General features: G+C 47.0%; 1 protein-coding gene across 1 annotated transcript; it reads right to left on the bottom strand.

Moving 5' to 3' along the window:
* Positions 1–11,658: 11,658 nt before the first annotated feature.
* On the bottom strand, positions 11,659–13,639 carry LOC103720306 (protein NODULATION SIGNALING PATHWAY 2-like). Its single transcript, XM_008809951.4, has one exon. The coding sequence runs from the start codon at positions 13,349–13,351 to the stop codon at positions 11,801–11,803; it is 1,551 nt and encodes a 516-aa protein (XP_008808173.2). The 5' UTR covers positions 13,352–13,639; the 3' UTR covers positions 11,659–11,800.
* Between the last annotated feature and the right edge of the window lie 7,801 nt (positions 13,640–21,440).

Here is a 21,440-nt window from a genome sequence, read left to right as displayed (position 1 = left end):
TGGGGGTCCGACGTGCGAGCCCTTCCCACCATCCTGACATCCGAGGCGGGAATATATGAGCAAGACCCCGCCGAGCCTTCGACGAGGGTAGCCGAGGCGGACGGTGTCATGGAGGTGGCTCTGGCGGCCGAGACGGACGCTGTCCCGGAGGTGGTGCCCGAAGCTCCTGCTCCCGACCCCGAGCCTGTTCCGGAGGAAGGTCTTGAGGTCATCAATGTGCCGGACGACCCCCCGGATGTGGCTCCCGCCGCTTAGGACTTAGCGTATTTTTCTTTCTTTTTCATTGTATCCGAGGTCGGCCCTTGAGCGGCCGACTTCCAATTTTGTAATTGGCCTTCCGGCCCTTTGTTAATGAAAAAGTATTTTTGCCATTCCGTGTTCATCTTTCCCTCTGTTGTCGTGACCGAGGCCAGGGCCTTAGCGAACAGCCTCGATGGCCTAGCTTTGCATTTTAATTTCCGGGCTGCTTAACGAAGTTGCCCTTCTTCCCGGGCTACGTCTTAGCCTTCTCGGGTTCCAGTCATCCCGACGAAGAGGAGCTCCGAGTCTTGAGTTTTTTAGAAAATTTCCCTAAGTCCTATAGCTCGATTTGGGAGACGTGGAGGTCATCGCGTTTAGCCTTTAGGGAAGTCCCAAGGTGTCGAGGTCGGGCCTTAGCCCTTTAACTAAGACCGGACTAGGTCGGTATGTGCCGCTAATCGGGGAGTTTAGTCGGGTCTCCGAACTTAACTCCAAACTCCTCAGAGGGAGCGCGGGCCAATAGGCAGGTTATTACCGAAGGTTTTCGTAGTTATTGTTCTCGGACTCTGCCGAGGCTTCGGTGAGCAAGGCTGGGGTTTCCAGAGATTGCCTTGGTACCCGTGTTTGGCTGGCGCATTCGTGGCCGGGACCACTTTTTAGCCGGACGTAGGAGTTTACGTCGAAGAGCCAAGTCGGGCACTAATTTATGAAATCCTCTGTACCAGTTTCGGAGACTTGACGAACGGTGCATGCATAATGTAATTAGGAGGTCGATCCTAAGCCGACCCGTTAGAGAGGCCCGACTTTGGGGCGAGATAAGGCTTCAACATTAAGATTCCGTTCAGCAATATGTAAATAAAATTTGACAAGGAGGGCGTCCAGTTGAATGTACCTCTTTCATTCTCAGAGTTATGCTTCGCATGGTGGAGTAGGCTGCTTCCCTTCCTCGTCGACCTGCGGAGTCATTTTTGACTTTAAGGGGGCTCGGGCTTCTCACGGACCCGACAGCACCCGCCGAGGTTGAGAGGGCTTGGGGAGGCTTTATTGATTTGTAGCTCTTTGCGAGGTCGAGGGAGTTTGAGACCCTGTGGTCGGACCTCGGGGCACCTCAACTTTGGCCGAGGGGTCTTGTGTCAGGTCGGCGGGTCCGCGGACGCTTTGCTGACCTGTGGTACCTCCCGAAGTCGAGGGAGTCTGATTCTCTACGGTCGACCCTCGGGGCATCCCGACCTCAATCGAGGGATCATACGTCAGGTCGGCGGGTCTGGGCACGCTCTACCGACCTGCGATGCTTCCCGAGGTCGAGGGAGTCTGGTTCTCTACGGTCGATCCTCGGGGTATCCCGACCTTAGTCGAGGGGGCGCTACGGGGGACTGCGAAGGTACTACCCCGTTGTTGATGATGAGCGCCACGGGGGGCCGCGAAGGTACTACCCCGTCTTCCCGAAGTGTCGAGGGGTCTGGGCACGCACTGTCGACACTCGGGGCATCTCGACCTTAGTCGAGGGATCGCTCGCTTCGGGGATCGGGGATCGTCGACCGCTCCTGGGGGTCCACTTCGTGGCGCCCCAGGTGGAGCCACCCTTTCCACCCCTCACGGCGCCTTCCCGAGGTCAAGGGAGTCTGGTTCTCTACGGTCGACCCTCGGGGCATCCCGACCTTGGTCGAGGAATCGTTCGTCAGGTCGAGGGGTCTGGGTACGCACTGTCGACCTGCGACGCTTCCCGAGGTCGAGGGAGTCTGGTTCTCTACGGTCGACCTTCGGGGCATCCCAACCTTAGTTGAGGAGGCGCTACGGGGGGCCGCGAAGGTACTACCCCGTTGTTGGTGATGAGCGCCACGGAGGGCCGCGAAGGTACTACCCCGTCTTCCCGAAGTGTCGAGGGGTCTGGGCACGCACTGTCGACACTCGGGGCATCTCGGCCTTAGTCGAGGAATCCTGCTCCATTCCACGTTTCGTCGTCTTGCGATCCTTCCCGAGGTCGAGGGAGTTTGGGACTCTACGGTCGAGCCTCGAGGCATCCCGATTTTGGCCGAGGAATCTGAGGATCACAGACGACCCAATATTAAAAGAGGATTACAGTTATCAAGGTGAGAGAAATTTTTGCAGAAAAAGGAGCTGAGTCCATTGTCCTGATTGTTTTGAACCCCTTAGGGTTTCATTGGTAATACATCCGTAGATTCTCGGAGTTCCAGCTTCGTGGGATCAGAGTCCCCTCCAGGGACTTCAATTTGTACGCCCCTGGTCGTTGTACCCGGGCGATTTGATACGGCCCTTCCCAATTTGGGGCGAGCTTTCCTTGCTCGGTCGGTTGAGAAGCCTCGACTCTCCTGAGGACGAGGTCCCCTACTTTGAAGAGCTTGGGCTTGACTCTGGAGTTGTAGTATTGGGCCGTTCGCTGTTGGTATCTCGCCATGCGAACCCGGACGACCTCTCTCGTTTCTTCGACAAGGTCCAAGTTGCTCCTTAGCTGGGAAGAATTGGTGTCGGGGTCGTAATGCTCCATTCTGGGAGAAGGCAGGCCGATCTCCAGCGGGATGACGGCCTCAGTGCCGTATGCTAGGTTGAAGGGGGTCTCTCCCGTGGGTAGTCGGAACGTGGTCCGGTACGCCCAAAGGACATTGTACAAGTCCTCGACCCACTGTCCTTTGGACCGATCAAGCCTAGCTTTAAGTCCCTGCAAAATAGTTCGGTTAGTTACCTCGGTTTCCCCGTTTGTCTGGGGATGGGCAACCGAGGTGAAGCGATGATCAATGCCGAGTTCAGAGCAAAACTCCCTGAAATGAATATTGTCAAATTGTCGACCATTATCAGATATAAGGATACGGGGTAGTCCGAATCGGCAGATTATAGACTTCCATACGAAATCCCGCATCCTTTGCTCGGTGATCCGGGCGACAGGTTCGGCCTCGACCCATTTGGTGAAATAGTCGATGGAGACGACCAGGAACTTTCTCTGTCCGGTGGCGAGGGGAAAGGGCCCCAGGATGTCGATCCCCCATTGGGCAAACGGCCAGGGGGCGATGATGGAGGTCAGCAGAGCTGAAGGTCGGCGCTGGATATTGGCGTTTCGCTGGCACCGATCGCACTTGCGGACGAAATCTGTTGCGTCTTTTTGGAGTGTGGGCCAGTAATATCCCTGCCGCAGGATCTTATGGGCCAAGGCCCGGCCCCCCAGGTGATTTCCGCAGATCCCTTCATGGACCTCTCGGAGAGCATAGTCCGCCTCGGAGGGGCGGAGGCATCTGAGAAGGGGGGAAGTAAATGATCGTCGATAGAGCCTGTTCTCGTATAGGACATATCGGGGGGCCTGGCGCTTGATTCGGCGAGCCTCCATCTCGTCATGAGGTAGGGTTCCGTCCTGAAGGTAGCAGACGAGCCCGTCGATCCAGCTTGGCTCGGAGCCGATGCACATGGTAGGCTCGGGTTCCTCCGTGCTGGGGGTCTGAAGATACTCGAGCGCGGTTCCCTTAGGAAGCTCGCTCATGCGGGAGCTTGCCAGCTTGGATAGCTGGTCTGCCCTGAGGTTTTCCGTTCTGGGAATGTACTGAATGTTGAAAGAATTCAGGGCAGATATGAGTTCCCGCACCTTTTGGAGATACTTTTGCATGGATGGCTCTTTAGCTTCAAAATCTCCTTGGACCTGGTTCACCACCAGCTGGGAGTCGCTGAATGCCGTCAAGTCTCCCACGTTTAGTTCTTTCGCCAGTTTGAGCCCGGCGATCAGGGCCTCATACTCGGCCTCATTGTTCGAGGCCGGGAACTCGAGGCGCAGGGCTTGCTCAGCCACCACTCCGTCTGGACTAGTGAGGATAAGTCCGGCCCCGTTACCCCCCGAGGTCGAAGACCCGTCCGAGTGCAGGACCCATGGCCGCCTCGGGGCCTCCTCCGCGGGTCCAGATGGCAGGTCGGGGTCGTCCGGAAGGGTGCACTCCACGATGAAGTCGGCGAGTATCTGAGCTTTGATAGCCGGCCTGGGCCGATATTCGAGGTCGAATTCCCCGAGCTCGACCGCCCATTTGGCGATCCTCCCCGCACGATCCGACCTCTGCAATATTTGCTTCATGGGCTGGTCAGTCAATATAACTATCGTGTGGGCTTGGAAGTAAGGCCTGAGTCTCCGAGCCGAGATGATGAGAGCGAAGATGGTCTTCTCAAGTTTAGAATATCGGGTCTCGGCATCCCTGAGAACCCGGCTGGTGTAATAGACCGGCTTTTGGAGCTTGTCCTCTTCCCGGACGAGAACTGAGCTCACTGCGGCTGGGGAGACGGCCAGATATAAGTAAAGGACCTCGCCTTTCCGGGGCTTGGTGAGCAGCGGGGGAGAAGCCAGAAGGCTCCGAAGATCTTCAAAGGCCTGCTGGCATTCTTCTGTCCACCGGAAGTCTTTCGGCCGTTTGAGGCTCTTGAAGAAGGGGAGGCAACGCTCGGCTGACCGAGAGACGAACCTTCCCAGGGCGGCTACCCGCCCCGCGAGCCGCTGCACCTCCTTAACTGTCTTTGGAGGCGACATCTCTTGTAGTGCCCGGATTTTCTCCGGGTTGGCCTCAATTCCGCGCTGGGTCACTATGAAACCCAGGAACTTGCCCGAGGTGACCCCGAACGCGCACTTCGCTGGATTGTGTTTCATTTGATATTTTCTGAGCTTGGCGAACGTCTCGTCGAGATCGGCTATGTGGTGTTCCGCTGCTCGGCTCTTCACCAACATGTCGTCCACGTAGACTTCCATGTTCCGGCCGATCTGGTCTTTAAAAATCTGGCTGACCAGCCTCTGATAGGTGGCCCCAGCGTTTTTCAGGCCAAAGGGCATCACCTTATAGCAGTAGGTGCCCTTGTCGGTGATGAAGGCCGTCTTCTCCTCGTCTTCTGGCGCCATTCGGATTTGATTGTATCCTGAAAAGGCGTCCATAAAAGTTAGCAGTTGGTGTCCCGAGGTGGAGTCGACGAGCTGGTCGATGCTCGGGAGGGGGAAACTGTCTTTTGGGCAGGCCTTGTTCAGGTCGGTGTAGTCCACACACATACGCCATTTTCCGTTGGCCTTCTTTACGAGGACTATGTTGGCGAGCCAGTCCGGGTAGGAGACCTCCCGGATGAAGCCGGCTCCGAGGAGTTTGTCCACCTCCTCGGCCGCAGCTCGTTGTCGCTCGGGGGCGGAGCCTCTTTTCTTCTGCTTTATAGGCCTGCTGGTTGGTTTCACCTGAAGTCGGTGGACCATGACCTCAGGGTCAATTCCTGGCACGTCCGCGGGCGACCAGGCGAAGACGTCGGCATTATCCCGCAGGAAGCTGACGAGGCGATCCCTCTCATGGGCGCCGAGGCCGGAGCCGACCTGCACGGTTAGCTTGGGAAAATTTTCTCGTAGTGGGATTTGAATAAGGAGCTCACCGGGCTCTACTTGCTTCTTCCAGGGGGTGTCCCTTGCATCGAGGGTTTCTATGGGGAGTGAGGGGCGCGTCGGGCGGTCTGGCGCCTCAGCTGGTTGTTTCACTGTGTGGGCCGCCATGTAGCATTGCTTGGCGACCAGTTGGTCTCCGCGGACCTCGCCTACTCCTTGGCCGGTGGGGAACCGCATGAGTAAATGGCGGGTTGAAACCACGGCTCGAAGGGTGTTTAACCCTGGGCGCCCAAGGATGGCGTTGTAGACCGAGGGCAGACGGACCACCAAGAAGTCCATCCTCACAGTGCTCTCCCGGGGGGCGAGGCCAACTGTGACAAGGAAGCTAGCCTCACCTTCAACCGAGACCGCATCTCCGGTAAACCCGACTAGCGGGGCATTGATTCTCCGGAGATGTCTTCCTGTCAACCCCATTTTTTGGTAGGCATGGTAGTACAAAATGTTGGCTGAACTTCCATTGTCAACTAGGACACGCTTTACATCAAACCTATTTACAATCATGGAGATGACCACAGCGTCATCGTGAGGGGTCTCGACCCCTTCTAAGTCCTCGTCCGAGAACGAGATGACTTCATCAGTACGTGGGCGCTTCGGGGGTGTTCCCTGGGCGGCCGTTCCTGCCGAGGCCCGCCCGATCATGTTGATGGTGCCGGCGATGGGCCTGTTGTCGCCTGAATTTTCGGTTGGTGCGACATTCTCCGCCGGCCTTCTTTCCTCAGGTCGATTCCTCACGAACCGGTTGAGTACTCCCCGTCGGATGAGCGCTTCTATCTCGTCCCGGAGTTGGAAGCAGTCCTCCGTGTCGTGCCCACGGTCTCGGTGGAAGCGGCAATACTTCCTGGTATTTCGGGGAAATCCCGTGTCTCGCATAGGAGGCGGGGGTCGGAAGAAGTCCCGACCCTCAATTTCCATCAGGATCTCGGCCCGGGGCGCATTGACGGGTGTATAGTTCTCGTACCTCGCCTGGTACGTCCGGGGCCGTGGTTGAGACCTCGGACGAGGAGGTGTCCTCTGCTGAGGTCGCCCCTGCTGACGGGGCGGACTCCTCAGTCTGGGGAGATTTTTCTCTCTGCGGGGAGACCGGCTCCTTTGTCGGCCGCGCTCCTCGCGGCGCTTCTTCTGCTTCTTAGAGGCGGGCTCGATTGCTCCCCGCCTGGAGGCGACTGCCTCCTCGGCCTTAGCATACTTCCGGGCTCGGGCCAGCATTTCGGTGAAGTCGGCCGGGAAGCTCTTCTCGATGGAGAAGAGGAATCGGTAGGAGCGAACCCCAGTTTTCAGAGCCGACATGGCTATCGACTGGTCTAGCTCGCGGACCTCCCATGTGGCGGCGGTAAAGCGGTCCAGGTACTCTTTGAGGGACTCCCCCTCCTTCTGCTTGATGTCCAGGAGGGAGTCTGATGTCCGTCGCTGGCGCCGGCTGGCAGCAAAGTTGGTGGCGAACTGCCTGCCGAGCTGCTCAAAGGAGGACACCGTGTTCGGCTTCAGTCCAGAAAACCAAAGCCGAGCGGTCCCTCGGAGGGTCGCTGGAAAGGCTTTGCAGAGTATGGCCTCCGAGGACCCTTGTAGGGCCATGAGGGCCCGATAACTCTCCAAGTGGTCGAGGGGGTCGGTGATTCCGCTGTAGGGCTCCACCTGAGGCATTTTGAATCTCACGGGAACCGGCTCGTCCTCGATCTGGCGGGAGAAGGGGGACTTGGCAGTGAACTCAAAGTCCCCTTCCTGTCTTGCCTTCTTGCCGTGGAGTGCCGCAATCTGGCGCTCCAGATGCTCAACTTTTCGGTCGAGCTCCCCCACCCGTGGGATTGTCGTTGTGGTTTGCGCCGGCCCTTGGCGGTCCGGGGCTGACTCCGCCTCGGAAAGTTGGGGTCTCCGATCGAAACCTTCTTTCGGTAACTCCCTACGGGGAGTAGCCCGTTCTCCGTTGTTGGCTCTGGAGGAGCCATGCAGATTTTGACTGGGGAGAACCGGGCCGTTGGGGAGACACTCCGGCGGGGCCTGGGCCTGCGGGGGAAGCGCCGATGAAGCTTCCACGCGCCGTAGGCCCTGCACGGCGGCGGCCAGGGCCTGGACTTGCTGTACCAGGGCATTGAACTGTTCCAGCTGGACCTGAGGACCTGGGTCAGCTGGAGTTGGGAAATTCTGGACGGAGTGTCCAGGACTTTGCGGGGGACGCCGGGAGACGTTAGAGGCTCCCTTACTTCTCAACTTCATGACTGCTACTCGGTCCCTTCCTCTAGCGCCAACTGTTGCTGGAAATTGGACCCGGGGGCAATCTTCGGTCGAGGAGAGGGAGCGGGAGGTGGTTACTCACGGTGGGGCGGTGGTTCGTCGACGGGCGGCGTCCTCCGTCTGGGGCGATCGGCGAGAAGGAGCGGCTGATTCCCGCGGCTGGGCGACGATCCGACAGTGGGCGGCGTCCTCCGTCTGGGTGCCTGCACACGAGCCGGTGGCCGGGTCTCCCGGCGCCGGCCCTCCGACGCTCAAGTCAGGGAGGGGGCAAATCGTGTAGAGTAGAGGTAAACGGTGCGTGTCCCCAGTATCGATTTTCCAACCCCCTTTTATAGACCGGGGGTCGGTTTACCTGCGATGTAACGGGGCGAAGCCGTAGTACGGCTCGGCATGTCGTTCAGGTCGGCGCTTGGTCAGGCGAATAATTGCACTGATGTCGGCGATGAGGGCGTTGTACAACCCGAACTAGCACGCTACCAGGCGAATTTATTGCATCAGTGTCGGAGGTATGGCCGAGATCAGAGACTTATCACAGTTGACTAGACTCTGCTGGGCTTATTTGCCGTGGAGAGCTGGGAGTCCGTAGATGACAGGAGTCACGTGCATTAATTGTTGAGTGAGCCGGAGATCCACATTTATTGTGGAGTAAGCCGGAGATCCGCATTTATTGTGGAGTAAGCCGGAGATCCGCATTCATTGTGGAGTAAGCCGGAGATCCATATTTATTGTGGAGTAAGCTGGAGATCCATATTTATTGTGGAGTGTGCCGGAGGATCACAGCGGTCATGCGCAATAAATGCCGGAGGGGCGTCATAGTACGGTCTCTGGCCGGACCTCGGAGACGTATAGCCGTAGTAGGTGGCTGACAAAAGTAGGCCTCGGGCATTGGGGTTTCTCTTAGGTCGGAGGTTCCGAGTTCGGGTGCCGACTTCGGCCTTCCAGGGTCGACGATTGTGCGGCTTCTTTGGGGCATTCGTGTCATTTGGAGGAAAAACCTTATTCCCCCAACAGATGCAATGGTTCGTGATTCCAGATATAATAAGCTTATGCTCTTTTCAAACCTCAGGATGAAAGAAATGTGCAAAATATAGAGTCCAAAAACTCTGTTATATGCCCTTTGCTCGTCACGTTATCAAACAATGGAGAAAGTGTTTTAATTGGCTTAATTACCTTAACACAACCCAACAAGAGATTTGCATGAAATATTCAACTGAAAACCAGAGTTATGGAAAGAACCTTTTCCTTCCAAGTTGAGACACAAGCTGGTAGCCATGCATTGCAACCAGAGATTTGAAATTCTATCATCTTTAAGGATCCCAAGAGCACAACCAAAAAAAATCAATGTAACTTATTCAGATGTCACCCAAAGACCAGAAAAAATTGACATAATTTTGTTTTCATAAGAAAAAGTTCGTCCAACGTAAGACTGCTATTCTCATTACAAGTATTTCTTTCCTTCAACCATGAAGAAATGCAAATGGGCTGGTCCAAGGGCCACATTTTGTCCGGCCCCATTCCAAACGTTGACATACCCTAAGCCCAGGCCTGGACCATTCGCATCCTTAGCGCTATATTCTAGTGTACTCTTGGTTCGAGGGTCAATCGTGTCCGCCATTGGGCTAAAGCTGTCCCCCTACTAGTTATTATGGGCTCTTTTTTTTTTCTTTTTTTTTTGCTAAGGCGGGTGGAACATACCTGATGGGTACGGATACATTCAATAAAATCAAAAAATAAAATATCTCATAGTATCAGAGGCAACTCTCCATCTCCAGCCCACAGAATACTACCGAATTGACTGGCTAAATAACTAGCCACCCAGTCCGCAGTCTCATTAGCTTCACTGAAACATGCTTTGTATGGTCGTCATCGGCAATCAAATTCGGCCATCAATATGAAAAATTATTAGGTGGATCAGATTCACTATAGATTTAGGATGAATCTATTATATAGATTCATTTTATCCTAGATCTACAGTAGATTTGATCTATCTAATAATTTCTCTACATGTTGTTAGCTCTGGTTAGCAAGCCAAGCTGCATGTTAATTACTCTCAGAATTAATGTTCCCACAAACTTTGGAATGGGAATTGTAATTGAGAATGCAAATTTATTTTTCTACTACTTCAATGTACACCATGAATGTGCTAAAAAACAAAGTAAGGCAATTCCATACTTTCACGCAACCAATCTTTTAATCTATTATATGTGTGTGCATGCATGCATGCATATATATATATATACCTGCAAGCGGCACATATTTTTATCAATTCATAAATTATTTCCCATGTTTATTGAGGTATGTATGACATAACATAGCTCATGTTTGAGTCGTTACAAAAAATGGAATTGAACGAACTGAATTTGGGTTTTTCATCTCATATTAATTGTTATATCTTATTTTTCTTTTAAAGGTATTTCTTATTTCTTTATTGTTTGCCTAAGAGCTACAACCTAACATAAAAATGATAAATCAAACTCAATGCCCTGCTTCCATGCTCGTGCGTAGTTTAACATTTCAGACTCCATGGCTAGATCTCTATTGTTTTGTTTAGACCAAATGTCGACACATGCACCAGCCTTTTTTTCTTTCTTTTCTTTTTTTTTGCGATTCTTGTAAATTATTATCTCATATTTCTAGATCATGTAATAGTACTGTACAAGTCTACACACCAAATAGCTCATGAACACAGAGAACTATCGTTGGGCTCTAATGAGTGTATACAATATATTTAAACGATAAGAGTCAAAGGAAAGGAGGGAAGAATATAAAAAAAATTGTGTTCTTTTCCCTCTGTAGTCACTGCATGCTAACTCCAAAATATCTTATGCTGCTAAATTTCATACTCATCAGATTAAGATCATTAAAGGAGAAGAAACCGTAATATGCTCTAATGCTGCTCAACAAAATGGGTTCTTAAATCCTAATGTTCTCTGCGGCTATCCAACATCTGAAAGGTGGAAGCTAGAAGTTTTTGCCATCAAAAGCGTCCGTTAATAGAATCCTCCTCAACACAAATTAGAATGCGGTAATACATGAATAAAATTTTCATGGACAATTCCCAGGCAACGACGGGGAGCAAGTTGTTGGCATGCGTTTATAATTCTATTGCTTCACTGTGGAATCAAGCTCAAGACTCTTCGTGGTCCCCAAATGGAAGAGAGACTGTGGAACTTCTGTATATTGAAGCGTACCTACAGAACATGCACATATTATGAGAACCGATTCAGGCGTGCGCTTAGTTCTATATTGATTATTCGTCGAAAAGATATTGGATACTTCTACAAGATTTAGAAATCTAAATAATATCTTCTCGCTAGCTTTTTTAGATCAAGTCCTAAATTGTTACAAATTATACTAGAGCAAATCTGACTCATAATCTATATGAACTCATGGATGCTATAGCACGGGCCTATTTAGACTGGCTACGAGCTGATCGTGATATTTATAATTAAATTTTAATGAAAGAAAAGCTGTACTTCGTATAATATAAATATCCAACTATTCATATTGATATATAAAATTCCTTTAAGTAGTGTCAAGCACGTAAAAGGTAGATTATCAATATAAAATCCTTGTAAGTAGTGTCAACCACGTAAAAGGTAGCTTACTGAAGGAAAGAACACAATAATTGTAGCCTCTCCCTTTTTTTCTTCTCTTCTAATTCCTTATCAAATAGCTTTCCGGATGACGAATCATACCGTCCTATATTGTTTCCTTTCGGGTAATCCAACAATTGGCACTTGAGGACAAAAGTTGTTGTCATGAAACATAAAATAAGAATCAACCAGGATCAATAAAAAAACCCTTTTCCGAAAAAAATAGGAACATAAAAAAAGGACACCAATCAATACAGTGACGCAGTGACGGGCAAGGAAAACGAGAGGAAATCCATGATACCAGAACAAACCAATTGCAAGAAAGAAAGTGGAGAAGTAATCAATCCAGCAAGAAATCAGAATCCTCCATGCTGCTGCTAACTCCAATATTGGCAGGAGGTACAGAAGCTGGTGCAGGAGGAGGAGGTGACCAAATGGAGGCTGAGGTGAGCCTCCGAGACTTCCACCCCAACACCAGCTTGTTAGGCCCGTCCTCCTCCACCTGGTATCCGTCACTGAAGAGCCCCAGCAACAGCCTGGCTTGGCAGTGGTTGAAACAACTGATACCAACCCTTCCAAACCCCATCCTTGCCATCCACTCCCCCCACCCTCCTTCTCCAGTAGCTCTGTAAGCCCTCCTCACGGCTCCGGCGATCCTCGGCCCCAGTATCAACCTCTCGACGAGACCCCTAGCCCGGCCTTGCATCGGAAACCCGGCCTCCAGCGAGTCCCACACCGCCGAGTACCGGTGCAACTCGCCCATGAACCTCCCCACAAAGTTCCCGTCCTCCGCCACACCTTCCTCCTCCACCACCGCCACCACCCTCGCCCCCAGAGTCGCCGCCCCCGACAGGAACGACGCCACCGACCCCGCCCCCCGAGTTGTTGCCGCCCCCGCCGCATGCGGCGGCTGCAGCACGCAGTTTAGGACCACTGTTTCTCCCTTCACCACTTTCACCCCCGCCGGCCGGAACCGCTCGTCGGCCTCCAGCCGGCACTGCCCGAAGGAGAAGGGCTGTCCGAGAGATGCCGCAAATGCCGCCAGCCGCCGCCCGGTCTCCTGCACCGCCCGCGTCCCGCTGCCACGCTGCGTGACGGCGGTGATACGCAGGTGCGGCGGTGGGGGACCGTCCTTCCGGGAGACGAGCGCCTGCATGAGCGATGCCCACTGGACGCCCTCGGCGATGTCGTAGTCAACGATGTGGACTCGCCGGTAGCGGGCCACCGCCTCCAGGATCGCCTGGTTGGCGGTGAAGTGGCCGAATTTCTCGTAGGGGGACATGTCCTGGAGCAGCTGAAATGCAGCCAGTACATCCCCGACTTGGCCATCGAGGTGCGACGCTGATTGCCGGCTGCAGGCTGTGGCGGAGGAGCCGTCAAGCAGGCCCTGGAGGGCATTGGTGAAGTACGCGGCGAGTCGCTCCATGCTAGTCCCTCCACCGCAACCGGCGGCGCCGCCTGCCGGGGACACCAACTCCTTGAGCCGAACCAATATCACCCGGGCCAGTTCCCGGCTCTTGTAGGGGCCGGCCAGTGCCTCTGCCGCCGCCACCAATAGATGCACCAGCCGCAGCCCCTTGTCATCATTGCCGCCGCCGCCACCATCGCTGCTACTAGGTTCCTCTGCCGGCGGCGTGCCGGTGCTGGTGGTGGTGCTGCTCGGGTTAGAATTCCAGTATGGATCATAGGCCATGCGGGTTACACCGGCGTGGGCGACGTCGTCATTGTCGTCGCACATCATGGCCTCGACGAGGCCCCGGAAGTCATCATCGGCGGAGAGAGGCCCCCAGTCGATGACTGGGGACCAATCGGTCCATGCGCAGCCGCCGTCATCGTTGATGGTGGAGTTGGAGCCGACGCCGGAGATCTCGAGATCTCCTGCTTCCTCCATGGCCACTGCAAGGTTTATTTCCTATTTTTATGTCCACCTAGACTCTCCTATTCTCTTATATAGACTTGAATTTTGGGGGTGGATGAAGGGAGAGACGGGAAGGGACGGAGGAAGTGTTTACCACTTGAGATTTATTTATGTATGGGGGTTAGGAGGGCTTAGATCAGATTTAGAGGCTTAACTCCAGAGAATTTGGTTTATCTTATTTGGTGGAGGTTGGTCTTTGGGAACTAGTGGTTAAAAAAAACAATGGAGAACTTTAATAATGTATACAAAGAACTAGGCAGAGTGACCATGCTCCACCAAATAAGAAGCATGGAGATCATCAAGAAAGTCTACCTCCCCCAAGAATATAAATTACTTCTTGTCACACCTTTTATCATCATCTTTCAAGATTGAGCAGGTTGTACTTGGAGGAAAATTTGAGCATGTTTTACAATCATCAGCATGATGTTCATTGTTTAAAGTTATTGGCGGAGATAAATATATGGAAGAAATAAGGCTCTATTAAAGTCCATATAGCTCTGATTGGATGGTAAGAAAGTCTATTTTGTTGATCGCAAACTGAAATATAATATTTATTTCTTAAATTAAAGAATTTATTTAAAAAGTCTAGGAGCGGATTAAATCCAAAGCAGCCATCTGGCACCCTCACTTTCAAAAACCATTATTATCTATACATAGTTCTGGAAATCAGCCATCTAGCTAATTAAATATGATAGTATTGGAGGAAAGTATATTGAGAGGAACTACGTACAGTGGTAGCCAGGACCGTTTCCCACCCCAAAAAATCCAAGTTCCAAGAGCAAGTTTTGTCGCACTTTAAGATGTGAAGCCTGAATGAACATGTAACCAAGCAATTCTTCCAAAGTATAACAACAAAATAATTCTATCAATTTTACGAAACAATTCAAGTGAAAATAGATAGCAGACATTTAGATCCCCCAAGAGATTTTTTTTAAATATATTTTTTTACTTGGTTCTTTCGCTTGGCTTGCTGTATTGAATTCATAGCTTGCCACCTGGAGGCCTTTAGCGAATTGGTAGAGGACATTTCCTTGCCGGAGTAAGGAGTGATCCGACGACGACCGCAGCATAATCTCGCCGGCACGGCCGGAATCGTCGCCGGCCTGAGCCCTCGTGCTTCGAGTTAGTGACAAGGAGGTCCCTCAGGGGACGAGAGGGGAGCCTGTTTGGTGGCACAGCGACAAGGTGACGGAATGGGAAAGATCTTAAGGATTTATTTCGGTCAACCTGTGCCATCCGATCGGTGATTTGAATCCATTCGGTGGTCCCTCCCCGGCCATTCTTCGGCAGGCCCACAAATCCGTAGTTCCAAGTACTCGCTAGCCTGCCATTCTGAGATTTTGTATTCTGCTCTTGCTCATGATTTTAAAGTAGGATGATCCTCAAATAAAGAACTGGGTTTTAAGTTCCTTTTTTGAACTGTGTTTTAATGTACCAGTGTTGGATAACAAAACTAATGATCATTTTGCAACATTTTTATTGTTCATTGGAACAAAATAATTCTTAAAATTGAATTTCGTGTGCTAGCCAATAAAAGTATCTTTTAGTTATCAGATGAAGAAATTTTTTTTGAATAGAAATAATATTTTATATTATTATTCTTCATATTTCATTAAAATCATAGAAATGATCGTTGTAATAATTATTATATTATTTTTAGATATTCTTCATAATGGTATATGATAATAATGAAGCCATACGAAGTTCAGGTGTTACCACGTTGGATGTTAACTTTGGTTGAGAAATAGCAAGAAACTATTATACGAACCACATATGCAATGTGGCAATTTGGAATTTTATTCGGCAAGGAATCATTTGGGTTACTTGATCTTGTATATATATACGCTTATGTGGTCAACCTATGGTCAGCTCCAAATACTATGATCAACCCACGGTCAATTGTTAATAGGTATTGGATGCATTGTTCCTTGGCCCGCATAGGCTATGGGCTAAGTTTTCTTTGATACCATTTGTGATAATTTAAGACTTTAACTCAAAAAGCTAGCTAAAAAATTTTATTCAAATTCTTTGACTTTATATAATACCTAAGATTTACTAAGCTAAACATATTCGCACAAGTTCTCATATACTCTTTTCATATAAATTGTAGTGTCCTTTCTTCACAAATTCCACAACCAATCTGTGATCGGCTCCAAGGAGCCCCACGTTGTAATGTCTTCTACTCCAAAGTGTAGAGCAATGTGTAATAAGAATATTTCATTTATAACCCGCCTAACAGATCGACTTTATCTCTATGAATATGTACTATGCCTTTTATGTATTTTTCCATCTAGCTTATAACAAACTTTGTATTATACATTCTCAAAAAAGATTTTACCATATGATCCCCATCATTGTTAGCAATATTTACAAACTCATAAAAATTTTATCCTCTCTAATTCTTTTGTGGAAAAAAGGAAAAATCATTCTATAACTATAATGCATATTCTAAGTTCTTCTAAAAATTAGACCGTACTGCTGAGGAGTTTATAGGATGTTCTCTCTCTCTCTCTCTCCCCCCCTCTCTCCTAATTCTTGACAGTGAGAGATAAAGATAGGGATTGGTACCCATTGTTCATTCATGAGATGTTAGAACGAATACACCAAACGTTGTAAAGAACAAGGACGACGTTTTTAAATTACAGATACCCGTTGTTCTTATCGAATTATATTTCATGGTATGTTTTAGTTATGGATACTGTTCGGTCCGTCCATGTTTTTAACTAGATGTGAATACCGAGAGACTATACTTGTGTTTTGGTATGAAGCTGGACGGCAAAGTAAAACATTTGCGAGGTCCTTGGCCAAAGCCACCACCTCGCCGGCCATAACCGTCAGTCCTTGGATTTTTGCACGCATTTTTACGAAGCATCTAATTGCTAAAGAATTTAGAAGCAAGTCCAAGTTTCCCCTCAGATGTGTGTACTCTTGGATTTTCAGAAAAAAAATGTAGAGGGCGGGCTGGCTTAGGAAGGGAGGAGTAAATATGACCAAATTAAATAATTTTTAAATAATTTCAGTCCATTTGACAGGGCTAATATATATAAAGGGTCCTTTTAAATTGTGTATTATTTGTTTGTTATGGCCTTGTACAGGGAAGACCTAAGTAACAAGGTAATGCTGTAATGGTAGGAAAGGAGGCTCAGATTTGTATTCAAGGGTATAAAAAATAATGTGAGAGACATGATACATATGCATGGAAAGATTACTAGAAAAGATAGTAGACAAAGAATGCGACCTATAATAGTTGGCATGAGGCTTGTAATTATAGTTATATAGAAGGGTGGCCACAGCCCTTGCACACTAAGAGCCCTGGGAGATAATTTGGTATGAAAAAAAAAAATTACATATCAGATTATTATGTTTCGTACAAAAAGTGGATAAGAGAGATGGTCAAATAAATTATCAAAGCATTTTTTTTTCCTGGAGAGGAGTAATTGGAGCATATCTTGAAAGGCTACTGTAAAATCTAAAATCTTTCTTAACCATTTGACACGAGCACAAACACTACTCATGGGAGAGGAAGAGAAAAGCAATAACAAAGAGAACTAAATAATGCAGAATTCCAACCCTCTTGGCCATGGCACTCTTATATATCATACCATGAATCCTTCACCTCCAGTTAAATTTGTTCCTTTGACCTCATTATGTTGCAATCAAGTTCATTAGCAGAAAGGAGATTTTCAAAAAGGAAAGAAATAAGTTCTTAAATGCAGTCATAATTAAAATCTCACTCTGATATTTTCCAAACTTATGTGCTCCCCCAGGAGCAATAAACTCAAAACTCCTCTTTTACTTACACTACCAAATTATATGAACTAAACTAGTTGTTGCACCTTCCAAAATATAAACCACTTGCTGGTGTAAGTATTAGAACGAACTCGTGAATTGAAGAATAGAATAGTGTGCTTCAACTAGAGAGATTCTCTATGTGCTTTTATTTTAGGTCATGATGCTTCTAGAATTTTTTACCACAAAAAAAAAAAGTCATTATTTTTACAAATTAATAATATACAGAAATATAGTAACAAGACATAGACCAGTACCTTCCAGTTAGATGCTCTTAATATGCTTTAGCTTAGGTCATCTCATTTGGAAGGTTTGGCTGTTAGGGAAAGAGTTATAGTTTAAGTTTATGACTATCTAAAAAGATTATAGCGCAAGGCATCCTATAAAAATTATAATTAACAAACATCAGTAGAAGGTCGCATGATGAGCTACATGATCTCTAGTATTTTATTTCTTATACTTTGAACATTTCTATATTGGTTTTGGTATGCCAAAGTATATACTTTAATTTGGCATAAACTCTAATAACTTCATATAAATATAAACTCTTTTGTTTGTGCCTTACAGGTGTTAGTTATAAATTAAAATGCTCATGTGGTGGGGTGCATTTAAATAGAAAAGATGTACAAGATTAGGTAAGCATGGCCATAGCAATTAGCAAAGCTTAGTGGTCTCCAATGGCAAGGACCAAGCAATCAAGTTTCTCTTTAATGCAAGCACCAACCACATTTATCAAGTTATTACAGCTCAGATCCTAAGTTACAGTGGAAACTAATAAATTTAAATAAATTACCCCAAGTTAGCTTAACTCTTGTGCTTCTTATATATCTTTTTTCAGAGATTTTCTTCTTCTTTTTTCAATAAACATTAAATATTTCTAACACTACAAAATTCCCAAGACCAAGGAAGTATGTTATCTCTTAAAATTGTGTCATTCTTTTCATACGTCTTGACTCACTAGAAAACTTAGGATGTGCTCAAATTATTTATTATAAAATTTTGGCAAAATTTTTATTTTTATTTTCCTGTGCAGCTTTTCTTTATATATGTGGTCTCTATTGACACCCCTTAGGTCTGTGAATAAGGAGGAAGATTAGTGCATCCTCTCTGAAGCCTTATCCAATCTTATGTCATCAGCTTTTTCCTTGTTTTTTTCCTCTATTAAGGGAAAAGAGTTTGGTAGATTCAATCCGCATGTCATCGGCTTTATGAATCTGATATTTTCAATTTTTAGTAAAAGCTCTATATTTATCAGATATGTTCAATTTTTGATAAAAGCTCTGTGAATATCAGATACTTGCAATTTTTGTTAAAACATCTACAAGAGAGTTTTCTCAAAACATGGCCACACAAATGGTTGTTTGGTTAAAAAGAATCAAAAATGATATCGATTTATGTATCACCGCACAATGGCTTAATTAAAGCAACCAAAAACAATGCCATTATGGGCACATTTTCTCAAAAGAAATGCACTCTGAATCTATTATTTTATGCCTAAATCATATTATACATGCATTTCAGAAGCACTAATAGGAAGTCACCATGTTAAACGATGGCTTTTGTGACCTTTGATATATAATGCCTTAAAACTTCATAACGTATACACAACGAAGTTATTTCTGAGCCGTTAATACCTCTTTCTTTTCGTTTTGTTTTTTGTTTTTTTGGTGAATCTAGAAAGATGCCCCAAAGCCATTCCATGGTTGCTTTATAAGACCATGCTCAGAATGAGCTTCCCATATGCCTCTCCTGAGTTCTACAAGTAGTGACGGTTCTAGCAAGATGGTTGTGGGAGACCAAGGTCACACGCCAGAGGACAAGGTCTGGGCTTTAGACAAGGAACAAGTTGAGAGAAAAAGGACAAGAATTGGTTGGAAGGTTGAACAGGCGAAGATTGGTCGGGAATGTGATGTATTTGGCTGCATATGGTTTCTATGATGCCAGCACCATAAACAGTAGCTGGATCACCCGACCAGCCCAATAAATTGCTCCGAATGCAGTCATTTTCCGGCCTAAATTGTTAATAAGGTTTTGTTTGTCTTCAGTGTAGAATGAGACAAAGTCTAATGCCTGGAACGGGGGGAAAATATGTTGGTTTATATCCAGGGAAACTATCAACACTGCTTTCTTCTCCAAAGAAGAGATAAATGAAGCCTGAAATGGAGCAGACTACTTAAATATTCATGGAACAGGAATCTTAAATTCCAAAGAGCAACTCCGGCAGGTTACAAGCTAAAAGACTCCAATGCAAAGGAGATAACAATATGGAGACCAGCTAATTAGATGAACCTTTCCTTGGCTGGATCTTGCATTGACAGCGTAACCGATCCAGAGGATCGATAAGAACTCGTGGAATCTAGTGTTGGGAGGAATTATTTTTTTCAAGGGTAAAAGACTCGCTAAAACTAAAGCCAAATGATTTAAAAGAAGGAAAAAAAATATGCAATTTAACCCCCCAAAAAAAACGACTGAAATGCTAGTTATGGCTTGGGTTCTGCAGCATTGCATGAATTAGTGAGTTTTAAGAAAAGTTTATAATAGCATCACTAGCAACCATGATAATGAATGATAGGCAAAAGAGGATCATAGATTCAACTTGAAATAGTCAAAACAAGACTTGAATATCTTTGATTATAATTACTTTAACCATCTGTTCTTGATGTCGATCTAGCAATAAGCCATTCATGCCGTGTTAAAAAAGATCGACAGCCTGAATTGGCTTCGAAAGAGAAAAAAGAAAATACCATCTTGAGCACATAAATTAAAGGTTTTGACTATATGCACCTGATTGCGAAGTGTGGACTACTAGAAGGAATGAGATGTTCCTCAATATGCTAACTGCATACATGCATGATTCTAGCATTCAAGATAATATAGAAATGACGATGTCTGTAAAAGATGACTCTTGAAATCCAGGTCCTAGCTTCATATTTATTGAGTTCAAATGTCCGTAGAGCTTTGCTTCATGGCAAACATCATTCGGATAGGATATTCCTTGAACCAAAACAGCAAAATGATTTTTACCCCTTTATTAGTCAGATCAAGACTCTCTCAATAGATAGGCTTTGCACCATGTGTTTTACTTAATGGTTATAGCTACTTCTATCTACTATAGATTTTTGTTTATTTTATTTGATGCTCGTTGAATCTAATACCCTTCGACTCTTGATCAATGGAATCATTGCATATAATGCATCTATAAAAATATAAGAAAGCAATAATGCAAAAATAACAAAGAAGTGTTACATTTTCTGGAAATTCAATCAACATCTAAGTAAAGTCCACATATCCAAGATGACTGAATGATAAAATCTCGGTCTGCTGAATTTGTTTACTCCCTTGGGAAATGAAGTTGTCATTATAAGCAATGCTTTCTCAGTCTCTCTCGTAAACCAATCTGCTATCCTGATCGACTTCTTTTCATGTCATGCGTACATGACACAATGCTCTTGAAATCGAATAAATAGATCGCAAGCATCATGAAGTACGATTTAATTCTAAATAGCTAAATAAGTTAGCTTTCCAACAGGTAATTTATGATATATAGCATGTCTAATTCAACCCAAAATTTTATGTTACTTCTTCTAACACTATAGAAGAGCTACCACAAGAGACTTAATGCATATTTTTTGATAGGAGAAACCATTTCAACTACTCAGACCAAACTATTACGGCTTTTAGCCATCAGCAAAGAATATAAGAATAATTATTTCAAGAACAGGTCTATTATGACTCAACAAGCAGCCTTCTTAAAAGGGTCAAGAACCATGACTTTAAGATACTCCAAGCATGATATTAACTTTCATGCTGCACCTAAATCCTTTCCTTCTTGAAGCCTTGGATGCTGAGCAAGTTTCAAAGGATCATGGTGGAGGCTCACCGAATGCGGCTTTGTACCCTCCGTCAATCGCCGTATCTTCCACATCATGCGCTTTGGCAGCCGCCCTTCGACCATTTTAATACCCAAAAGAGTACAAAAAGGCGACAATTGGAGCATTGTCACCACCTGGCATTTTCCAACATCAGTTGCTTCAGACCCATCACACTTCCTAATCTATAGAGCTCAGCACCTTCCTTGATTTGTTTTATGTTCTACAGCCATTCACGTAGTGGTCCAAGGGAGTGATAGCTATGGAATTATATTGTTGCAAGGGTAGGTCCGATACCATCATGGCATCATCATGCACCAAGGTTTTGGTCTTCTTGGGCTACATCCGTGACACTGACCTACCTTATTTTTTGGAGAAGCAACAGAGTTTGATCTTTGACAATA

Source organism: Phoenix dactylifera, unplaced genomic scaffold (assembly GCF_009389715.1).
Source record: "Phoenix dactylifera cultivar Barhee BC4 unplaced genomic scaffold, palm_55x_up_171113_PBpolish2nd_filt_p 000924F, whole genome shotgun sequence".
Lineage (NCBI taxonomy): Eukaryota > Viridiplantae > Streptophyta > Magnoliopsida > Arecales > Arecaceae > Phoenix > Phoenix dactylifera.
The sequence above is the reverse complement of the archived record's forward strand: the minus strand, read 5'-3'. Positions and strand labels throughout refer to the sequence as shown.

Bases quoted from the DNA above. Each gene is read 5' to 3' on its own strand.
- LOC103720306 (XM_008809951.4), bottom strand. From the start codon at position 13,351: ATGGAGGAAGCAGGAGATCTCGAGATCTCCGGCGTCGGCTCCAACTCC.